The sequence below is a fragment of the Petromyzon marinus genome, chromosome 19 (assembly GCF_048934315.1).
Source record: "Petromyzon marinus isolate PM22_M1 ecotype Great Lakes invasive population chromosome 19, UKy_Petmar_22M1.pri1.0, whole genome shotgun sequence".
NCBI classification, from domain to species: Eukaryota; Metazoa; Chordata; class Hyperoartia; order Petromyzontiformes; family Petromyzontidae; genus Petromyzon; species Petromyzon marinus.
This window is the reverse complement of record NC_133685.1, coordinates 10741805-10761662: the sequence shown is the minus strand read 5'-3', so window position 1 is coordinate 10761662 and position 19858 is coordinate 10741805. Positions and strand designations below refer to the sequence as shown.

The following is a 19858-nucleotide window of genomic DNA, read 5'->3' as shown; positions in this document are numbered from 1 at the left end:
TGCCCGGGTACTGTATGTCTGGAACAGCATCTTTTACAGATGGAACCAGATCACGGATTTTATGTACTGTGTTGAATCGGACATGGATCTTGTGTTTATTCAGGATTTTGGAGATCTTTTTAGTGACCCCTGCAATGTAGGGTAAAATGATGGTTTTGAGTGGCTTCACAAGAGGATCCTTCTTCATGACTGGAGTGATGGCTTTGCGGATTGTCTTATTTTATTTTATTATTTTATTCTCATTCTACGTGACTTTACCAAAAGAACCAAAGAAGATGAATCCTTGCAGTCACGAAAGCTTTAAATCAAAATGTAACCGCCTCTACAGGGAGGGATTCCACACAACCTTAAGATCATTCAACAAACTCCGGGACAAGAAGGCTCAACTAATCGAGTCTCTCACCTTTCTGAAGAGATGCCGCGACTCTAAGGTGATACCAACCGCATTTACACTAACCTCTCCTGCTGTAACTTCTTTTAATGCAAAACGAATTCTAGCTAGAACTAGCTTAGCTCTTATCTCAGAAAAAATCAGACTTGCACGCACCGAACTAGATCAGTTAGACAAGACACTCTACAAATCACACTTAACATTGACAGCAACAATGTCTACATCGGATTGGGAACATGTAGACAATATGACTCCCTCTTCGGCTGCCACTGTCGACCAAATGTAGGGACAATTTGATTTCAAAATTCAATCGCCTCTCCAACAAAAAATCGGATCCACACACCGAAAAGATAGACGTTAACAAAGTCGTAATTAATCACAGTAACAGTTCTATTTCTGATGGCCTGAAATCCGTTTTAGCTAAAGGTCTAAACTTTGCTGTCACACCGAGACACATACCAGTTAATGATATCATTGCCCATGTCGACGTTGCACTCAAGGGCTTGAGTCACATCTATGCAGACGTAGCAAGATCTGAAATCGCTGCAACCCTCAAAAACGCTAAGATGCCACCTAACAACATCAGCAAAGATGAACGCTTTGAATTATCTCAATTAAAAAATAGAGATGATATTGTCGTCCTCTCAGCCGACAAGGGCAATGCCACTGTTATCATGGACAAACAGAATATAACAACAAAATTCAAGAACTACTCAACGATGGCAGCTATACAAAAATAAAAAGAGATCCCACCAACAGCCTGGTTACCAAAACGAACAAAATTATCTCTGATTCAACAGCATTAATTGATCAGACCAAACAGTTCTCGTTGAAACCCTGTGCTGCCAGACCACCAAGATTATATGGCCTTCCAAAGATAGACAAAGAAGATACACCCCTTCGTCCCATCGTCTCTACTATCAACTCCCCCACCTATAAACTGACACTTTTCTTGCTGATATACTGTGACCTTTCACTGGAAAAAACACCTCTGTGGTACTAAATTCTACTCACCTGGTATCGACAATCAAAGGCATTTCCCTGTCCCCAGACGACCTGCTTGTCAGTTTTGATGTGGTGTCCTTATTCACCAAAGTTCCGGTACCTGACACCATCGCTATCATTGAAGACGTGGTTCATCAAGGACTGCATACTGATGTATCCCCCCTGGTGAGACATTGTTTAACAAACACATACTTCACCTGAAATGGAACTTTCTTCAAACAGACTGAGGGCACCCCAATGGGCTCCCCCCTTTCTCCGGTTGTAGCCAACGTATTCATGGAAAAATTTGAAACTGACGCCATCCAGACTGCCACTCTACGCCCGACCTTATGGAAGAGGTACGTGGATGACACTTTTGTCATCTGGCCACATGGCTAGCCTGCTCTAGACCAATTCCTCGACCGCATCAATTCCATACACTCAGCCATCAGATTTACTATGGAGGTCGAAAAAGATGGCAAGCTACCCTTTTTGGATGTCTTAATTAAAAGGAGACATGATGGTTCAATGAGCCACTCTGTCTACAGGAAAGCTACCCATATAGATGCTTACTTGAAACCGGATTCCCACCACCATCCATCCCAGAAGAACTCCCTCATCAAGACTCTATACCATAGAGCCCAATACATTTCCGACCAGGAACACATTACCAGTGAACTCAAGCACGTACACCAGGCTCTCAGGGCTAATGGTTACTCCGACTACACAATCCGCAAAGCCATCACTCCAGTCATGAAGAAGGATCCTCTTGTGGAGCCACTCAAAACCATCACCTTACCCTACATTGCAGGGGTCACTAAAAAGATCTCCAAAATTCTGAATAAACACAAGATCCAGGTCCGATTCAACACAGTACATAAAATCCGTGATCTGGTTCCATCTGTAAAAGATGCTGTTCCAGACATACAGTACCCGGGCGTTTACAAACTAAAGTGCCCCTGTGGTAGTAGCTACATTGGAGAAACCAAAACGACATATCTCGGACCGCATCCGCGAACGTAAAGCAGACTTGAAACACGGTAGGACGAGCTCCTCTGCCGTGGCAGATCACTGTTATAATTCAGTGGGCTCACAAGATATTGACTTCTCCAAGACGGAGGTTCTTTGCAAGACAAACCGGCTACCATGAGAGATTCGTTCATGAGGCCATCCACATATACAAACACAGAGACAATTTCAACCGAGAAGATGGATTATGGCTTAGTAACCATTGGAAAGATGTTTCAAACCATTTCGGTTCTTAATTAATTGTATTTTACGGTGCCCTTCAGACCGCAGCTCTTTCGATGGCATTGCCTCTTAATACCTCTCACACCACGGTTAATGGTATGGTTCATAACATGGAGTATAAAAGCGCTTCGTAGCTGTTTCTCTCCCCCCTCCTCCGTTCCGAGCATGGATAGACTCGTCCGTCTGAACGGGGCTAGTAGCTGTCCGTGATGCTGGCGTTGAGGGGTAGGAACCACCCATTTTTTCGCCATATAGCATTGTGATATATAACGACTTATTGTTGGTAGCTCAGCTGATTGGAGATTATATAGAGTTTATTGATAACATCGAGGTATATTCTTAGTTTTTTCGGTAAAGTCACGTTGAAGAGAAACAACAAAATAACAAAATATATATAAAACAATAAAAAATTCTCACGACGTTTCGACCATAACTCAAACGGTCATCATCAGGTGTGTCGGTTTGCATAAATGTATTTTGAAAACGGCATATTTATTTATTTATATATAAAAAAAATAACGTTTGCGTCACGCGCAGCGATTGGCAGTTTGCCCAGGACTAGTCCATCTATTTTTTGAAAAGAGGAGGGGGGAGACGAAATTTGTTTTTATGTATGCTGTCTGAAAGCCACTGTAAGCGTGAACAATCAATTAAGAACTGAAATGATTTATCAAATCTTTCCAATGATTGCTAAGATAGAATCCATCTTCTCGGTTGAAATTGTCTCTGTGCTTGTATATGTGGATAGCCTCATGAACGAATCTCTCATGGAAGCCAGATGGCTTACAAAGAACCTCCGTCTTGGAAAAGTCAATGGCATGTGAGCCTACTGAATTAGAACAATGATCTGCTACGGCCGAGGTGTTGGTCCTACCGTGTTTAAGGTCTGCTTTATGTTCACGAATGCGGTCCGAGATATGGCATTTGGTTTCTCCAATGTAGCTACTACCACAGAGGCAACTTAGTTTGTAGACACCAGGGTATTGTATGTCCGGAATCACATCTTTTACAGACGGAACCAGATCACGGATTTTATGTAATGTGTTGAAACGGACCTGGATCTTATGTTTATTCAAGATTTTGGAGATCTTTTTTGTGATCCCAGCAATGTAGGGTAAAGTGATGGTTTTGAAAGGCTCCTCAAGAGGGTTCTTCTTCATGGTTTGAGTGATAGCTTTGCGGATTGTATAGTCGGAGTAACCATTAGCCCTAAGAGCTTGGTGTACGTGCTTGAGTTCACTGCTTATGTGTTCCTGGTCGGATATGCATTGGGCTCTATGATACAGAGTCTTGATGAGAGAATTCTTCTGTGATGGATGGTGGTGGGAATCCGGTTTCAGATAAGCATCCGTATGGGTAGCTTTCCTGTAGACAGAGTGGCTCATTGAACCATCAGGTCTCTTTTTAATTAGGACATCCAAAAAAGGTATCTTGCCATCTATTTCGACTTCCATGGTAAATCTGATGGCTGGGTGTATGGAATTGATGTGGTCGAAGAATTGGTCTAGAGCAGGCCGGCCATGTGGCCAGATGACAAAAGTGTCATCCACGTACCTCTTCCATAAGGTTGGGCGCAGAGTGGCAGTCTGGATGGCGTCAGTTTCAAATTTCTCCATGAAAATGTTAGCTATAACTGGAGAAAGGGGGGAGCCCATTGGGGTGCCCTCAGTTTGTTTGTAGAAAGTTCCATTCCAAGTGAAGTATGTATTGGTTAAACCACATCAATTCCATACACCCAGCCATCAGATTTACCATGGAAGTCGAAATAGATGGCAAGATACCTTTTTTGGATGTCCTAATTAAAAAGAGACCTGATGGTTCAATGAGCCACTCTGTCTACAGGAAAGCTACCCATACGGATGCTTATCTGAAACCGGATTCCCACCACCATCCATCACAGAAGAATTCTCTCATCAAGACTCTGTATCATAGAGCCCAATGCATATCCGACCAGGAACACATAAGCAGTGAACTCAAGCACGTACACCAAGCTCTTAGGGCTAATGGTTACTCCGACTATACAATCCGCAAAGCTATCACTCAAACCATGAAGAAGAACCCTCTTGAGGAGCCTTTCAAAACCATCACTTTACCCTACATTGCTGGGATCACAAAAAAGATCTCCAAAATCTTGAATAAACACAAGATCCAGGTCCGTTTCAACACATTACATAAAATCCGTGATCTGGTTCCGTCTGTAAAAGATGTGATTCCGGACATACAATACCCTGGTGTCTACAAACTAAGTTGCCTCTGTGGTAGTAGTTACATTGGAGAAACCAAACGCCATATCTCGGACCGCATTCGTGAACATAAAGCAGACCTTAAACACGGTAGGACCAACACCTCGGCCGTAGCAGATCATTGTTCTAATTCAGTAGGCTCACATGCCATTGACTTTTCCAAGACGGAGGTTCTTTGTAAGCCATCTGGCTTCCATGAGAGATTCGTTCATGAGGCTATCCACATATACAAGCACAGAGACAATTTCAACCGAGAAGATGGATTATATCTTAGCAATCATTGGAAAGATTTGATAAATCATTTCAGTTCTTGATTGATTGTTCACGCTTACAGTGGCTTTCAGACAGCATACATAAAAACAAATTTCGTCTCCCCCCTCCTCTTTTCAAAAAATAGATGGACTAGTCCTGGGCAAACTGCCAATCGCTGCGCGTGACGCAAACGTTTTTTTTTTATATATAAATAAATAAATATGCCGTTTTCAAAATAAATTTATGCAAACCGACACACCTGATGATGACCGTTTGAGTTATGGTCGAAACGTCGTGAGAATTTTTTATTGTTTTATATATATTTTGTTATTTTCAGTTTAACACGTAGGCTTTCGCGACCAATATTATTCATAATAAAGGTTTTTGGGTTAGATCGCGTTTATTTATAAATGTGTCGTAACCCTCCACCACCCGACACGGCCAATCAGCAAAAAAAAAGTGTCACGTTGACAAAAGACAAATAATTCACTACTTCAGCTCACCGGTGTGTTGAAGAGTTAATCCACATTTACAGTTTGAGTACTTTTTTGTGTCGTAACCCTCCACCACCCGACACGGCCAATCAGCAAAAAAAAAAAGTGTCACGTTGACAAAAGACAAATAATTCACTACTTCAGCCCACCGGTGTGTTGAAGAGTTAATCCACATTTACAGTTTGAGTACGACGTTTCGCTGGTAAATACTTCCAGCATCATCGGGCAATTCGCCAGAATGGTAAAGCCCTCGCTTGCTCCCGGTTTTATATAGAGCAGCAGGGTGACGTCATCACTTAACTCATCAGGTGCAGTGATTAGAGGCGGAGGGGGGGGGGGGGTAATGTAATTATATAATCGATTAGTAATCAGTCATTGGTTATGATTAGTAATGAGTTGTAGATTAGTAATTCTTTAAATCAAAATGTAATGTGTATTATTTAATAATACGCTTCCAGGCCGCACTAAGCCGGTAGCTGTCAGAGCGATTAAAGTTATTCTTGTTCCTCTCAATTTCAATGGATTCTCTAATTAGTCTTTGCCAGTAATAAATAGTTTTACACACCACTGCAACATTGTCAAAATCAATTGAGTGTCCTTGTTGACAAGCATGTTCTGCCACTGCCGACAGTTGTGTTTGAGATAATTTAATATTTCTCTGATGTTCTTTTAGTCTTACGCTGATGTTACGTCCCGTCTGCCCAATGTAGCAGCTGCCACATGAACAATTAATCCGATATACACCTTCTGTTGATAGTTTAGGTAATGCGTCTTTAGTGCAAGATACTAGTTTTTGAATTTTGTGTACTGTACCAAATCTTACTGTAATGTTTTGCTTTTGCAAAACGCGGGCTAATTTGTCAGTTACTCCTGAGATATATGGAATTTTTATTGTTTTAACAATCTGGTCGCTTTCAGTAGTATTGCTTTGCGATCGTGATTTGGCATTCAGTGCTCTGTTAATTTGAGCATTATTGTAGCCATTCTGTCGTAGTGCGTCTTTAACGTGTTTAATCTCTCTCACTAGACTCTCACCATCTGACACTGTTTTCGCCCGATGTACGAGCGTCTTGATAAGAGAGGATTTTTGAGCTGGATGATGATGTGATTCTGCATTCAGATAGGCATCAGTGTGCGTTTGCTTTCTGTAAACGCTGTGTGTTATTTTACCGTTTAGGCCATGTCCAAGCAAAATATCTAGGAATGGGAGTGTGTTATTCACCTCCATTTCCATGGTGAACTGGATGGCCGGGTTTTGTGCATTGAGATGATTTAGAAAATCATTAAGTGTATCTTTACCATGTGGCCAGACAACCAAAGTGTCATCCACATACCTAAACCAAAAGGATGGTTTTAATGTGCTCGAGGCAAGTGCTCTTATTTCAAAGTTTTCCATGTACAAATTTGCTATAGCAGGGGATAAAGGAGAACCCATTGCTGCTCCTTCCTTTTGTTTAAAGAAATCCCCTCTCCATAAGAAGTAAGTGTTATTTAAACAATGGCCAGCAAGTTTCGGAATATCTTTTTGTAAACCGGTATTCTTTACTAGTGTATCAAGTAATTTAAGCGATTCGTCCACTGGAACCTTAGTGAATAGAGAAATCACATCAAAACTTACCAGAATATCATCAGGAGTAAGTTTAATATCTTTAATCACATTCACAAGATGTTCTGAATTTTTTATGAATGAAGATGTCTTACCGATGTAGGGCTGTATTTGTTTGGTTATATATTTTGCTAATTGATATGTGGCAGAGCCAATTGTACTGACTATGGGTCGTAATGGGATGCCGATTTTATGAATCTTTGGTAGCCCATAGAGTCTAGGTGGTTTTGAGGCCCTTGGCTTAATTAGGTATTGCTCAATTTTAGGGATTAATGAATTTGCAATTATTGCAGTGGTCTTACGTTCTAAAGTATTAGTTGGATCTCGTTTAATTTTAATGTAGGTACTTTCCTCTAGTAAATTTCTAATTTTATTATCATAATCGGCTCGTGACATCACTACAGTAGTGCGGCCTTTATCAGCTGCTAGGATTTGGATATCCTTATTTACACGCAGCTCTCTTAAGGCTTTTGCCTCGTTAGAGCTAATATTTACTTTTGGAACTTTGCTATTCTCAATTATTTTAGCAACCTCATGTCTAGTCATCTCTGCCTCATTATGTGGAAGGAGTCTAACTGCTGATTCTACCTCAGCAATTATCTCATCCACTAGAATTGTGCGTGGGGTAACGGCAAAGTTAAGGCCTTTAGAAAGGACAGAGACCATGTCACCGGTTAATACAGTGTTGGTCAAGTTCAGTACAGTTTTGTTTTTACATTTTTGGTTTTCAGTAGGGATTTGTTTATTATGTAGTCTAGAAAATTTATTAATTTGGTTAGTTTTTGTTAGTTTAAACACATTATCAGCCGATTGTTGTGTTATGTTATCGATTATATTCCAATAATGCATAGATACACTATTGCTTATATCTAAGTGTAACTGCTTTAGCGATTCCGAAATGTAAGATAATTCACTCCTATTGTGCTGTATTCTCTCTATTAATAATAATTCACTAGCTTTGTGTAGTATTTGGTTAGCTTTAGAAGACTTTATGTGATGTGTTATTTTAACTGCGTTTGGTATTACCTTTGAATCTCTGCACCTTTTGAGGAACGCCAGTGAAGATATCAATTTCATCCGCTTAATGCGAAGCTTCTCCAATTTTCTGGTTTTAAGAAAAGTATCCTCCCCATAGAGGTTAGTCAGTTTAACACGTAGGCTTTCGCGACCAATATTATTCATAATAAAGGTTTTTGGGTTAGATCGCGTTTATTTATAAATGTGTCGTAACCCTCCACCACCCGACACGGCCAATCAGCAAAAAAAAAGTGTCACGTTGACAAAAGACAAATAATTCACTACTTCAGCCCACCGGTGTGTTGAAGAGTTAATCCACATTTACAGTTTGAGTACCAAACTTTGAGTACCAAACTGTAAATGTGGATTAACTCTTCAACACACCGGTGGGCTGAAGTAGTGAATTATTTGTCTTTTGTCAACGTGACACTTTTTTTTTGCTGATTGGCCGTGTCGGGTGGTGGAGGGTTACGACACATTTATAAATAAACGCGATCTAACCCAAAAACCTTTATTATGAATTTTGTTATTTTGTTGTTTCTCTTCAACGTGACTTTACCGAAAAAACTAAGAATATGAATTACTGCAGTCACGAAAGCTTTAAATCAAAATTTAAAACATTGAGGTAGTTTTTTTTTTATTGGTTTACTATATGGTATTCATTATATAGTGTATTGTATACCCAGTTGCTGTCAATAGCTCAGCTTATTGAAGAATATATTGAGTACATTTATTATATTGATGTCATTTAGAATTAGGTTTTTCACATCGGTTTACTGTATGACAGTTGAGTTGTTGCAGCCCCCTTTGGCGTCCATGTACTGGGTGCCTCGGTTGATGTGTAAACTTTGACTTTAACACAGCTATTTCTGTGACCATTCACAAGCTAATCTCTCAGCTATTTCAATGTTAAATTCTCCTGTTTGATATGTTAACTCCTTTGTCAAGGTGCCTCACTTCTCTCACCCAGCTTAAAAGACGCTACGAATCTTAGCAGCGTTCATTGAAGCTCTGTCGTCCCGACAGTTCTGTTCCTTCACCTGAAGAAGGCTACTTGTGCTGTGGCCGAAACGTCGTGAGAATTTTATTGTCTCATTTTATTTTATTATTTTATTCTCATTCTACGTGACTTTACCAAAAGAACCAAATTAAAAGCCACATTATTATTATTTGTTAATAAAGGGCAGCCAGCGTATGCTGGCGGTGGACGGGGGTGCACATTCAGACTCCTGAATAGTGTGGAGCTTTTGTGAGTGTTGTTAAAGCTCCACATTACTTGGAGCTTTTGTGGGTGTTGTTAAAGCTACCGCCCATCCAGGCAAATGTAGCGTAATCCGTTACACTCTTGACTCATGTCTTGTATATTGTGGAGAGGCTTTGGGGAAAATTGGGATGTGGGCCACTCTCTGCAAGACACTGTTGTTCAATTTGTTGTAAGTATGGTGTCATGCTTTCTGCCTCTCCCATATAGTTATTTAAGTTTGTGTTCTTAGTGGGGTGTTTTATATGGGACTCAACACTCTTATGTTTGTCGGGGTTCAATTTACTTGCAAAAGTTTCTGTATCTGAGTGCTTAACTTACGGTTTTAATTACTTTAATATCCAAGGACTGGACCCATGTGCAAAATATATATCCTTACATTTCAGTTACAATCACCTATCATACCACAAAATGATTAGCTTCACATCCAGTGTCATTATACTTATTTTTACTGTAGCACCTTGCCCTGTCACCCAGTCAAGCTAGGTAGGTGTGAGTATATATGTATGCATGTTGAACTTCTCTCACACCGTACGTAGCCAACTGTGCTAATCGGACGTGCGAGTATGCCCTTATAGGATCCCTGTGGAGCACAGTAAGCGTATTAATTGGCAGGCAATCTCACAAATACAGGGTAACGAGGCTGTGGCGAGGCAACGTCCAGCCATACAAACAGTGGCACGTAGCAAAGTGACCCTCGTTTCTGATTTTGAGTTATCTCTGACCAGGTAATCATGCTGCATCACTCATGGACATATCCCCAGGCGCTAACCTTCTTGACCGCAGACCCACACTGGTGCAAGGTGACTTTTGTCCTACCACCATAGTACGTTTGACTGCATAACACACATACATGCATAACACACGGATTGGTACTTCATAAGTAGGTAATTTAAGTTTGTGTGTGGGCAGCAGAGGGCAGTACAGTGAAAACATATTGTTGTACTCTACTTCTATACACCAACTCTCAGTGACTAGCATGGTGAACAAACATCAACTAACCTCCACAACCGTGCGGTACTGTGGTGGCAAAATGTTTTCTCCCAGGGTTTGATCCCGACCCTTACATCTGTATATTTGGAGGTATTCTCTCTTCCCATGGTCTCGTGGATTTTTTCCAGGTCTTCCAGTTTTGCCCTCCACATTTAGAAACATGCGTTTTGATTCTATGGCTGCTGCTATCAATTCCCACATGATATAAACCACTTCGATAAACTATAACGTGTGGCCTGGTCGCCTCTGAAAAAATATCTAATAGCTCAGCCGGCTTTACCTCGTAAGTAAAATAGTTTATAGTTCTCCATGAAATGTGATAGCCTTTATACAGCAATGGATTGATAAAGGGCTTTACATGTACAAGTACATTTGTATATATCTATATTTTTTCTTCCCTGCGATGTTATTCCAAATCCTATTTTAAGTGTGTGGGAAGAAACCATAATGCCTGTAAAATCTGATTGAGGATAAAGAACCAAAGTAATTAAAATGTTGGTTTCGGCATAATTGCATGAAGATCAGTGGACCCATACATTGGAAACCAACTTCCTCTTCCTGTATATCTATTTTAGCTAGCATATATAGGACATCTGTGTTTGAGAAAGGACCCTTGAAGATGGGGATGAAGACTTGCGTAGACGATGGGTTCCATTCGAAACGACAGCCCCGACCCAGCGTCATCTGGTCGAGCACCAATTGGGTCGAGGCTCAAAAGAAAGCCGTCCCTTGGTGTGGACCAATCAGTTTCAAGGACAATGCATATATTATCATAGTATGTTTTTTTGTTTGCATTTTGACTGCAGGTATTGTGGTTAATGCAGACATTAATCCTTGTAAAAAGGTTTCAGTTTTGTTGCCAGAAAAAAGGGGAAAAACCCTATTATTACGTCTGTAGATGTGTGGATTATAAGGATCCTTCTAACCTGTGTACTGCAAAGCCACATACCACATCTTTGGAAGCAGATTTGAGCTGTTTTGCAGATAGCATGCTCACGATTGTAATCCCGTGTGCTTATATAAATAATATGCAATCGCCTGTGATCACACAACCAAGTCAGAATCAGCTGTGACAAAAGGTCATTGCAATAGTAAACTGCATGCATTTAAAAGAAAACAATTTTGTTTTATTTTACTTTGCATGCATTTACCCGAGCTCTCCCTTTGAAAATACACTTGTCTCAGTTATCGCTCACGGAGAATCATAAAAAAAAACTCAGTGACACTTGTCCTGCTGTGCACTTATGGAGCACACTCCCACGCCCCGCAGATGCTGCAAAATGCAGTCTAACGCTCTTAGAAACCCCAAGTGTGCTCCGTTATCTCACACCTGTGATCTTCCCTTTGGTCGTAATGGCTGCCTCTCTGCTTCAGGTGAAGCTCTATCGCCGGGTTCTACTTGTCAACTACTGTCCTGCACGTGAAGCAGTTTAACTCACATCTGAGCAAAGCCGCCATGATTCGCGTCACTGCTATGGAAACGGACGAGAGAAAATGCTGCCTTCAAAATACGTTTGTGATAATCGGGTGGGAATTGTGGTGCACGCGAAAGGTAATTGTCCTTTGAAGTCGTCTAGTACCTCAACACATCAACAAACACAACATAAAGATTTGCAGTTATCCCCGTACACTTCTGCAATGCCAAAGTCCATATCTGATCTGATCCCCATGGCGATGTTACTCTCATCGTCCCTCATTGCGTTACGTTCTGTCCCAACCCAAGTACTTTCCTTAGCAGTCAATATTAAGAATTTGATTTGCATTTGTGCCTTGATCCCTGTCTTCCCCTTCCAGTCTCGTGTATATATGTAAAATGTTTTTTTTTACCTTATTAGTTTGTACATTCCCCTCCTTGCAGTGTCCTGTATCTGCCACCACTGCCGATTGTCTTGGGCTGTGGTCATCCTTGTGAATACGCGGTTTGGCTCAATGGGCCTTAACCAGCTAAATTAAAGTCTTAAGTCTCTGGATTCCCAAGCATGCATTGCTCCATGATGCTTTGCACACTTTTAAGTTTCCATTTTCTTTGAAAGCATACATTTTTCTTATCAGTGTCATTGCTGGCAAAATTAATTGATTGAAAATAGGCACGTTGGTAAACTGCTTTAAGTGGTCACGTTCCGCTTCTTAAAAGCACTGTAGGTTCCTCTTATTCCCCTTTTGATTAAGTCACTTTGATTCTTAGCTGGCTTCAGTGATTGCCCTAGATATACATGTTCTGCTGTTATATTTCATACCGTATGTTGTTGTTATAATGACGATACAGCATAATAACAAAGTTATAAAATGACAAAGTCATTGCAAAGTCAATTTAAAGTAAAATTTGTCATTATAACATTACTTTGTTTTGTACATTTATCTACAGTTCAACTTCGCAGCCATATTTGTAAAATTCTTAAATTATTTACTTTTATTAATTATCATTGTTTGCTATAGTGACTACTAGCGGGAAGTACCCGGCGTTGCCCGGGCGAAAAAGACAAAACACACACATTGACTTACACACACACAGACATCGACCCACACACACGGACTCATACACACATACATAGACTCACACACACATCGACCTACACACACACACATATATGCACTTACACACACACATATTGACTAACACACACACATGGACTTACACACACACATGGACCCACGCACACACATCGACTTACACACACACATCGACTCACACATGCACATAGAGCCACACACACATCCACTTACACGCAGACATATTGACGTACACACACGGCGATTCACACACACACATTGACTGACACACACATGGACGTACACATAGATGAACTTACACACACACACATCGATGTAAACATAAACACATCGACTTACACACACATCGACTTACATACATACATGGACTTAGACACACATTATTATTGTAAAAAATACAAACTTAATTGTTAAATATTAGTTTCTACACACACACAACACACACACACATATCGACTGACACACACACACATCGAATCACGCACACACGCAGCGACTTGCACACACACACATCGACTTATATACAAACACACGGACGTACACACACATCGATGCACACACACACATACATAGACTCACACACACATCGACCTACACACACACACAGATGGACTTACACACACATAAACTAAGACACATAAACATGGACTTGCACACACACATGGACCCACGCACACACATGGACTTATACACACGCATCGACTCACACACATACATAGACTCACACACACATCGACCTACACACACACATATAGACGCACACATACACATCGACTTACGCACACACACATGGACGTACAGGCACATTGACTTATTGACTCGCACACACACGCACACATCGACTTACACACTAACATATCGACGCACATACACAAAAGATACAAAGATCCCCCGTATAGCCGTAACAGACTGTAGGGGCAAGTGCTGTTAGCGAGCACCTATGAAGGCCGTAACGGTACACGAGGGGGTGGGTGGCCAGCACCACGCCCGACCGCCTTTGTCTCCCCAGTGGCAATGTTTACACACCGCACCGGGTACTCATTTGAGGCTGAGTCGACCTAGGGGAGGCCCGGGACCGGTTCAGATAATCGTCACACTACACATAGACTCACACACACACACATGGAACTACACACACACACAGACATATGGATTTACACACGCACACGGATGGACATACACACATCGACTCAGACACACACACAGATCGACGCACACACGAATCGACTCACACACACGCACATGGACTTACACACACACATCAACTTACACACACACCTTGCCTTACACACACACACACAGACATCGACCCACACACACAAACACATCGACTTACACACACAAATACATCAACCCACACACACACATATCGACTTGCGCACACACACAGCGACTTACACACACAACGACTTACACATACACATATGGATTTACACACACATCGACTCACACATACACACACACATCGACCCACACACACACACACATCGACTTGCACACACACACACAGCAACTCACACACACATCGATCTACACACGTAAACATCGACTTACACACACACATATGGACTTACACACATCGACGCGCACACACACATGAACTCACACACACACGGACTTACGCACACACACGGACTACCACACACACATCGACTTACACACGCACATATTGATGTACAGACACACAGCGACTCACACATATACATACATCGACCCACACACACAGACACATCAACTAACACACACAAACACATCGACTTAAACACAAATACATAGACTCACATGCACATGGAATTAAGCACACACATATGGACTTACACACACACACGTATGGACTAACACACACACATGGACTTACACACACACACACAAAGACTGACACACACACATCGACTTAAACACACACCGCACACACACACACATGGACGTACACAAACAAACAGCGACTGTCACACACACACACATTGACTCACACACATTGACGCACACACACACGGACTCGCGCAGACACAACGCGCACACATATATTTACTCACACGCACACATGGACGTACACACTCTTAACTTTTATACAGCCTAAATACGTTTGTAAATAATAGTTTTCTATGTACGTGACTTAAGGGAAAGAAGCAAAGGGAGAGGGGAAATGCACGCGTGTATAATTAGTAAGTAATTAGGAGCGACGGCGAGGGTGTTCCAACATTTTTGGTGCAAACATTTGCCGCGAGCAAGAGCGGCAAATTAATGAAAGTCAACGAATACAAAATGAGTCGAACCTACCTGTAACTATGAGAAGATGCGCATCAATCAAGCGTCACTGTCATAACGTCACTTATCAACCATCGTACTGATGGGGCAAGTGTAAATATGATAGAATGAAGACGTAATGGCAATGAGTATATTTATTGGTTTGCCCCTGCGCGGCAAGTGATATTACGTGGCTGGTTATGCCTCAGGAGTACAGAAAAAGGCTATTCTTCTTCCCCTCAAACCTGTTTTTTTTGTGTGAGCAGGACAGTGATATTTAGAAATGTACCGATTTTCAAAGAGAAAACGTGTGCATAAGTGTCGTAGCCTCACGTAAAGACGTGATCGCTAAAGCAAAGATAGTGGTAGTAGGGGAGAAAAAAATCGTGTTACTTAACTGTCATAAAACATTGGTTAATCCCCGTCATTAAATGTAACCTATAAAAGGCTATTTGTAATGAGCAAACAGTCATGGTAATAAATGTTTGAAGGGAGCTGTAAATCTGTGTGTGTGTGTTACCTTGCGCTGTGTCCACACGAAAGACAATTCCCCTCTCACCCCCGCCGAACGCGTGCGAGTTGGTGGGGTCGAGCACTCGCGATGGAATACATAATTAACCGAAAACAGCACTAAATCGCTAATTAAACTACTTTAAAGGTGACGGACGCGAAATCGGATTAGCGCTGTCTCAGCGCGGTGCTTATGGCGTGCTACCTGGCGACTTTAAAAAAAAAACACACAAACTAAAACCCCACGGTTTGCGAGCCAAATCCTTCGGTTGTTTCAGCCACACAGACAGACAATGACATTTTTTTTTAAAGAATATGTCGTCAGCCATTCCGAAATTATTCAATGTGTTCACCGAGGCTCATTATGCATTTATTTCCCCCAATACTATTTTTTTAAAAAAATGTATTCAAGTATTCCTGTGGATTTTCTTTGGTGAGATCGTATCTGCTTGCCGCACTTTCTCTTGCGCTTTGCGCTTTGCTCCCGTCTGCATCTAATCTTGGTTACATTCCAATTTGCTGATTCCTTCTTTGCAATAGTTTTAGTAATTTATTTTCATAAATAAGGCATTAGTGGGCGTTCTGGTTTAATTTCATAATACAATTTTATTTCATAATAAAATAACTGGCCTGCCAAACAAAACAAAAAAGTGTGGTGTATGTTTCATTTGAATACATCTACACAAATATTCATTTAATGTGACTTGTGACACAGTTGAAATAAAAGCCACGCACAAAATAGAAGTCTGAAAATTAAGCACTGAATAGTTTTACCCTCAATTCAGAATATACCATGTCAACTCTATTTAATACATACTGCCACAAATGCTGTTGAAAACGATCACCTAAACCCAACCTAGGTGTCCCAGCAGATCCTTTTTGCATTATAAAACATTTAACACGAAACGCGTATATCGTTAACAATTGGTTTACATCAATAATTTATCACGATAAACGAAATTCAAATAAAATGCTGCTGCTGTAAAACAGTACACAATTAACAAGCTACTAACCACAACATATCAAGAGTCACGATAGGAGAGGAATGCTACCGTATCAATTTCAGTTTTCTTTTTATATAGATTGTTAAATTGTGAACATCCAAACCTAATCCATCAATAGCTCCCTTATGCACAAGCTGCAGCAATTGCATTCACATAATTCCCTCATCCTTTAAAATTGTAATCACTGGCCACTCATAGTCTCCGGCTTTTTGGTCGCCTTTGTTGCCAGGCTGCGAGGGATTTTGACAGCAAGGGCTGAGCGAGATGACCTTGAAATTCTTTTCCACCTCCGAACTGTACGTGACATATCCTGGCAAGTTCCATGGCTCAGGAGATGCCGCGGGGCGTATTTCCTTTTTAACGCAGGTGCTCAAGGCTTGCTGAGGCCCAGGGCTGGGTTGTAACCCATCGCCCGCATTACTTTGTTCATCGGGGGCTTTTGCGGCACCTTGAGACGTCTCCCCGAAGGAAGAGCGTCCACACGCTTCGACGGCTTGGTCGTCCTCGGTTTTAGAACAACCGCTGGCAAGTCTTAAACCCGGAAAGGACGGTGCTCTCTGGTCACATTCCAGATTGGTGGACACCTGGTCGTTGGGCTCTATGGAGGCCCATAGCACTTTGGTTGCGTCTGACAAGCGCATGCTCCTGGCCAGTTCTCTGAACGCTTCGTCGTACGGTTGCTGTGCGATGGCCACGACACGTTGCTCGTCGGGTGGCGGCTGCCTTCTCGTGAGAGCTGCCGTCGCGTCCCTCTCCGGGGTGAGGCCTTGCCTCGCAGCCCTCGCCGCGCTCGGGATAGCTACGGCTCGCACGCTGCTCAGGGTGCCAACGCTCGCCGCCATGTTATAGCTGCAGCTCCCACTCCTTCGTTTGAGGGCCTGGTCCAAGCTCCACCGTGACCACAGCTTCTTCATCTCCCCGCGCACCTGCGTTGTGCGAGCATGCGGTGGTTAGCGCCCACGGTGTTTCAAACGCTCAGGGACCCAGGTTTAATTACGCACTGGATTTGCACAAACTGCCGTGCCGCGACTTATAAATGCAACTGGTTTTGGGATTCCTCTGGATTGACTGAATCTAGAATATCTGGAAACTGACACAATGGGTTTCTTAAATGTAGGCACCTACCTCACATGCACGCTGCATTACACGAGCCACAACAGTTTTTTCGTTAACGAATGATGATTTACGAAGAAAAGGCTCACTGAGGCTCAAAATACACTTTTTTATGGAAGGTTTTCGTTGGAATGTCTGAACATCACAACTTGGGAAGCAAAGATAACTGGGCATGCATTTTCTGAGTACACCAGGACTTGCCACAATAGTTTATATACGCTAACATTGGGGAATATCTGTCTTTGTATTATTTTACATGCTGTAAATGGTATGGATGCATGTGTGCACCTGCGCATGTGTGTATGTGTGCGTGGGTCGATTCCCACTCAGAGCCAACATCGCTAATGAATAGCTGAAGCGGTCCTGGGGCTCCTCTAGGTCGACTCGACCTTAAATGAGTACCTGGTGCAGTGTGTAAAACATCAGCAATCGGGAGACAAAGGTGGACGGTCATAGTTTTGGCCACCCACCCCATCGTTCGCCGTCTGTGGCCAAATCGGTGGTCGCTAACAGTACCTTGCCTCAACAGTCTGTTCAAGGGTAAATCGGGGATCTTTGTGAGTCTTAAAACAAGCACAATCCGTAATAGAACACAGGAGGTGATTTAAAAAATGAAATTGTACTGCCTTGGTGAAGTAATTTTTTTTATTTTTTACTGATGAGCAATTCTACTTGACTTCGTATTTGTGCATCACAGAGCTACAATCAGTCAGCAGAGGTGTGTAATTTCAATAATTATTCCCCCCAATGAACCAACTACATAAAAAAAAATCTAATTACTATTACCATCATCAACGATTAACATAGAGTGGTGCATATACCTCTCCATTAACCAAACTGTGGGGCATCAGAAAGTGTGGTAATTCACGTGGCATGCATGCAGATAAGGTATGGGCATTTGCTGGTGATATTCGACCAAAGAGACACTGTGGGGCAGCTCTGCAAGTGCAGACATTGGTGTGCACCAGTCGTGCATTCCTGATGTTTGGATTGATCTGAAAATTCTGGCAATAACCTCTCTAAAACATACTTGCCGTGTTGCCCCTGTTGACGCCTAGTTGCCCAGCATGCTGAAAACTCGTACACATCATAGCGTCATCTCTGCTTCATACACCAACCTCACCCACAAATTTGCTGCATCATAGCAATGACTCCACAAAAAGAAAACCTAAAATGTACACTGCTTTACGTTTGGAAAAAATGTATGCTCTCCACGAGCACATTTCTCAAAAATATACACTTCTGCGTCATTCAATATTCCACCTTTTGCTCAGATGCACATCAAACATAAATTGCATGCATCGATGAAATGGCAAACACATGAACCTTAACATCATGGTGGAAAGGATGACATGAAGTATACAAAAATGTGGCTCTGATGCATTAACGGCATTGATATGAATGCAGTGTTCCTGACTTATGAGCGAACAACGTTTATAGGTATTGAAAACGCAAGGACACACAAACAATACAAAGGGTCTTACCTCGCCATTGCAAAAGCAATATATTATTGCCACGAAAAATCCCTGCAAAAGAAAATAATGGGGTTTCTTCACAATTCCCTTTTTGTTTACAGTCGCAGGAAATACAGTGCTTATTAGCCTCGAGTGCACTTATTGTGAGAATCATGTCAGCCGTTGCCTTGGTCATGAGAAGCAAAAGCAAAAAACAAGGCGAACTCACAGATTGTAGGATATTCATCCCACCCCCTGTTAGCATTCTCAAGAAGCTGCTGTCGATTGGCACTATGAGCCTTGCGCGCTGAGACTTATTAAATTTATTTGATGTAAAAATATAAATATTACTTGTATTCAAAGAATAGGTGACAAGATAAAGGTGCAGCCCTGCAATGTCTTGCTCACACTGGAAGAAGGGCCTTCACTTTATGGAGTCGAAGAGAGCCCTTTGGAGGGTGTTTTGGCCTTTTTTTCCCACGCTGGTCAATTGTCTTGGAAGAGGCCAGTACCCATACTGCCCCACC

The 19858-nt window shown here is 41.9% G+C and overlaps 1 protein-coding gene across 2 annotated transcripts in view; it reads right to left on the bottom strand.

Annotated features, from left to right (window-relative positions):
* Positions 1–16346: 16346 nt before the first annotated feature.
* Positions 16347–19858, bottom strand: part of LOC116943844 (parathyroid hormone/parathyroid hormone-related peptide receptor-like) — a 52357-nt gene continuing 48845 nt past the window's right edge. For both annotated transcript variants that reach the window (XM_032957097.2, XM_032957098.2), the window contains exons 12-13: positions 19362–19403; positions 16347–17690 (exon numbers count right to left, since the gene is read on the bottom strand). In XM_032957097.2, the coding sequence (XP_032812988.1) occupies positions 16914–17690; positions 19362–19403 (819 nt within the window). In that variant the 3' untranslated portion in view covers positions 16347–16913. The remainder of the gene's footprint in view (positions 17691–19361; positions 19404–19858) is intronic.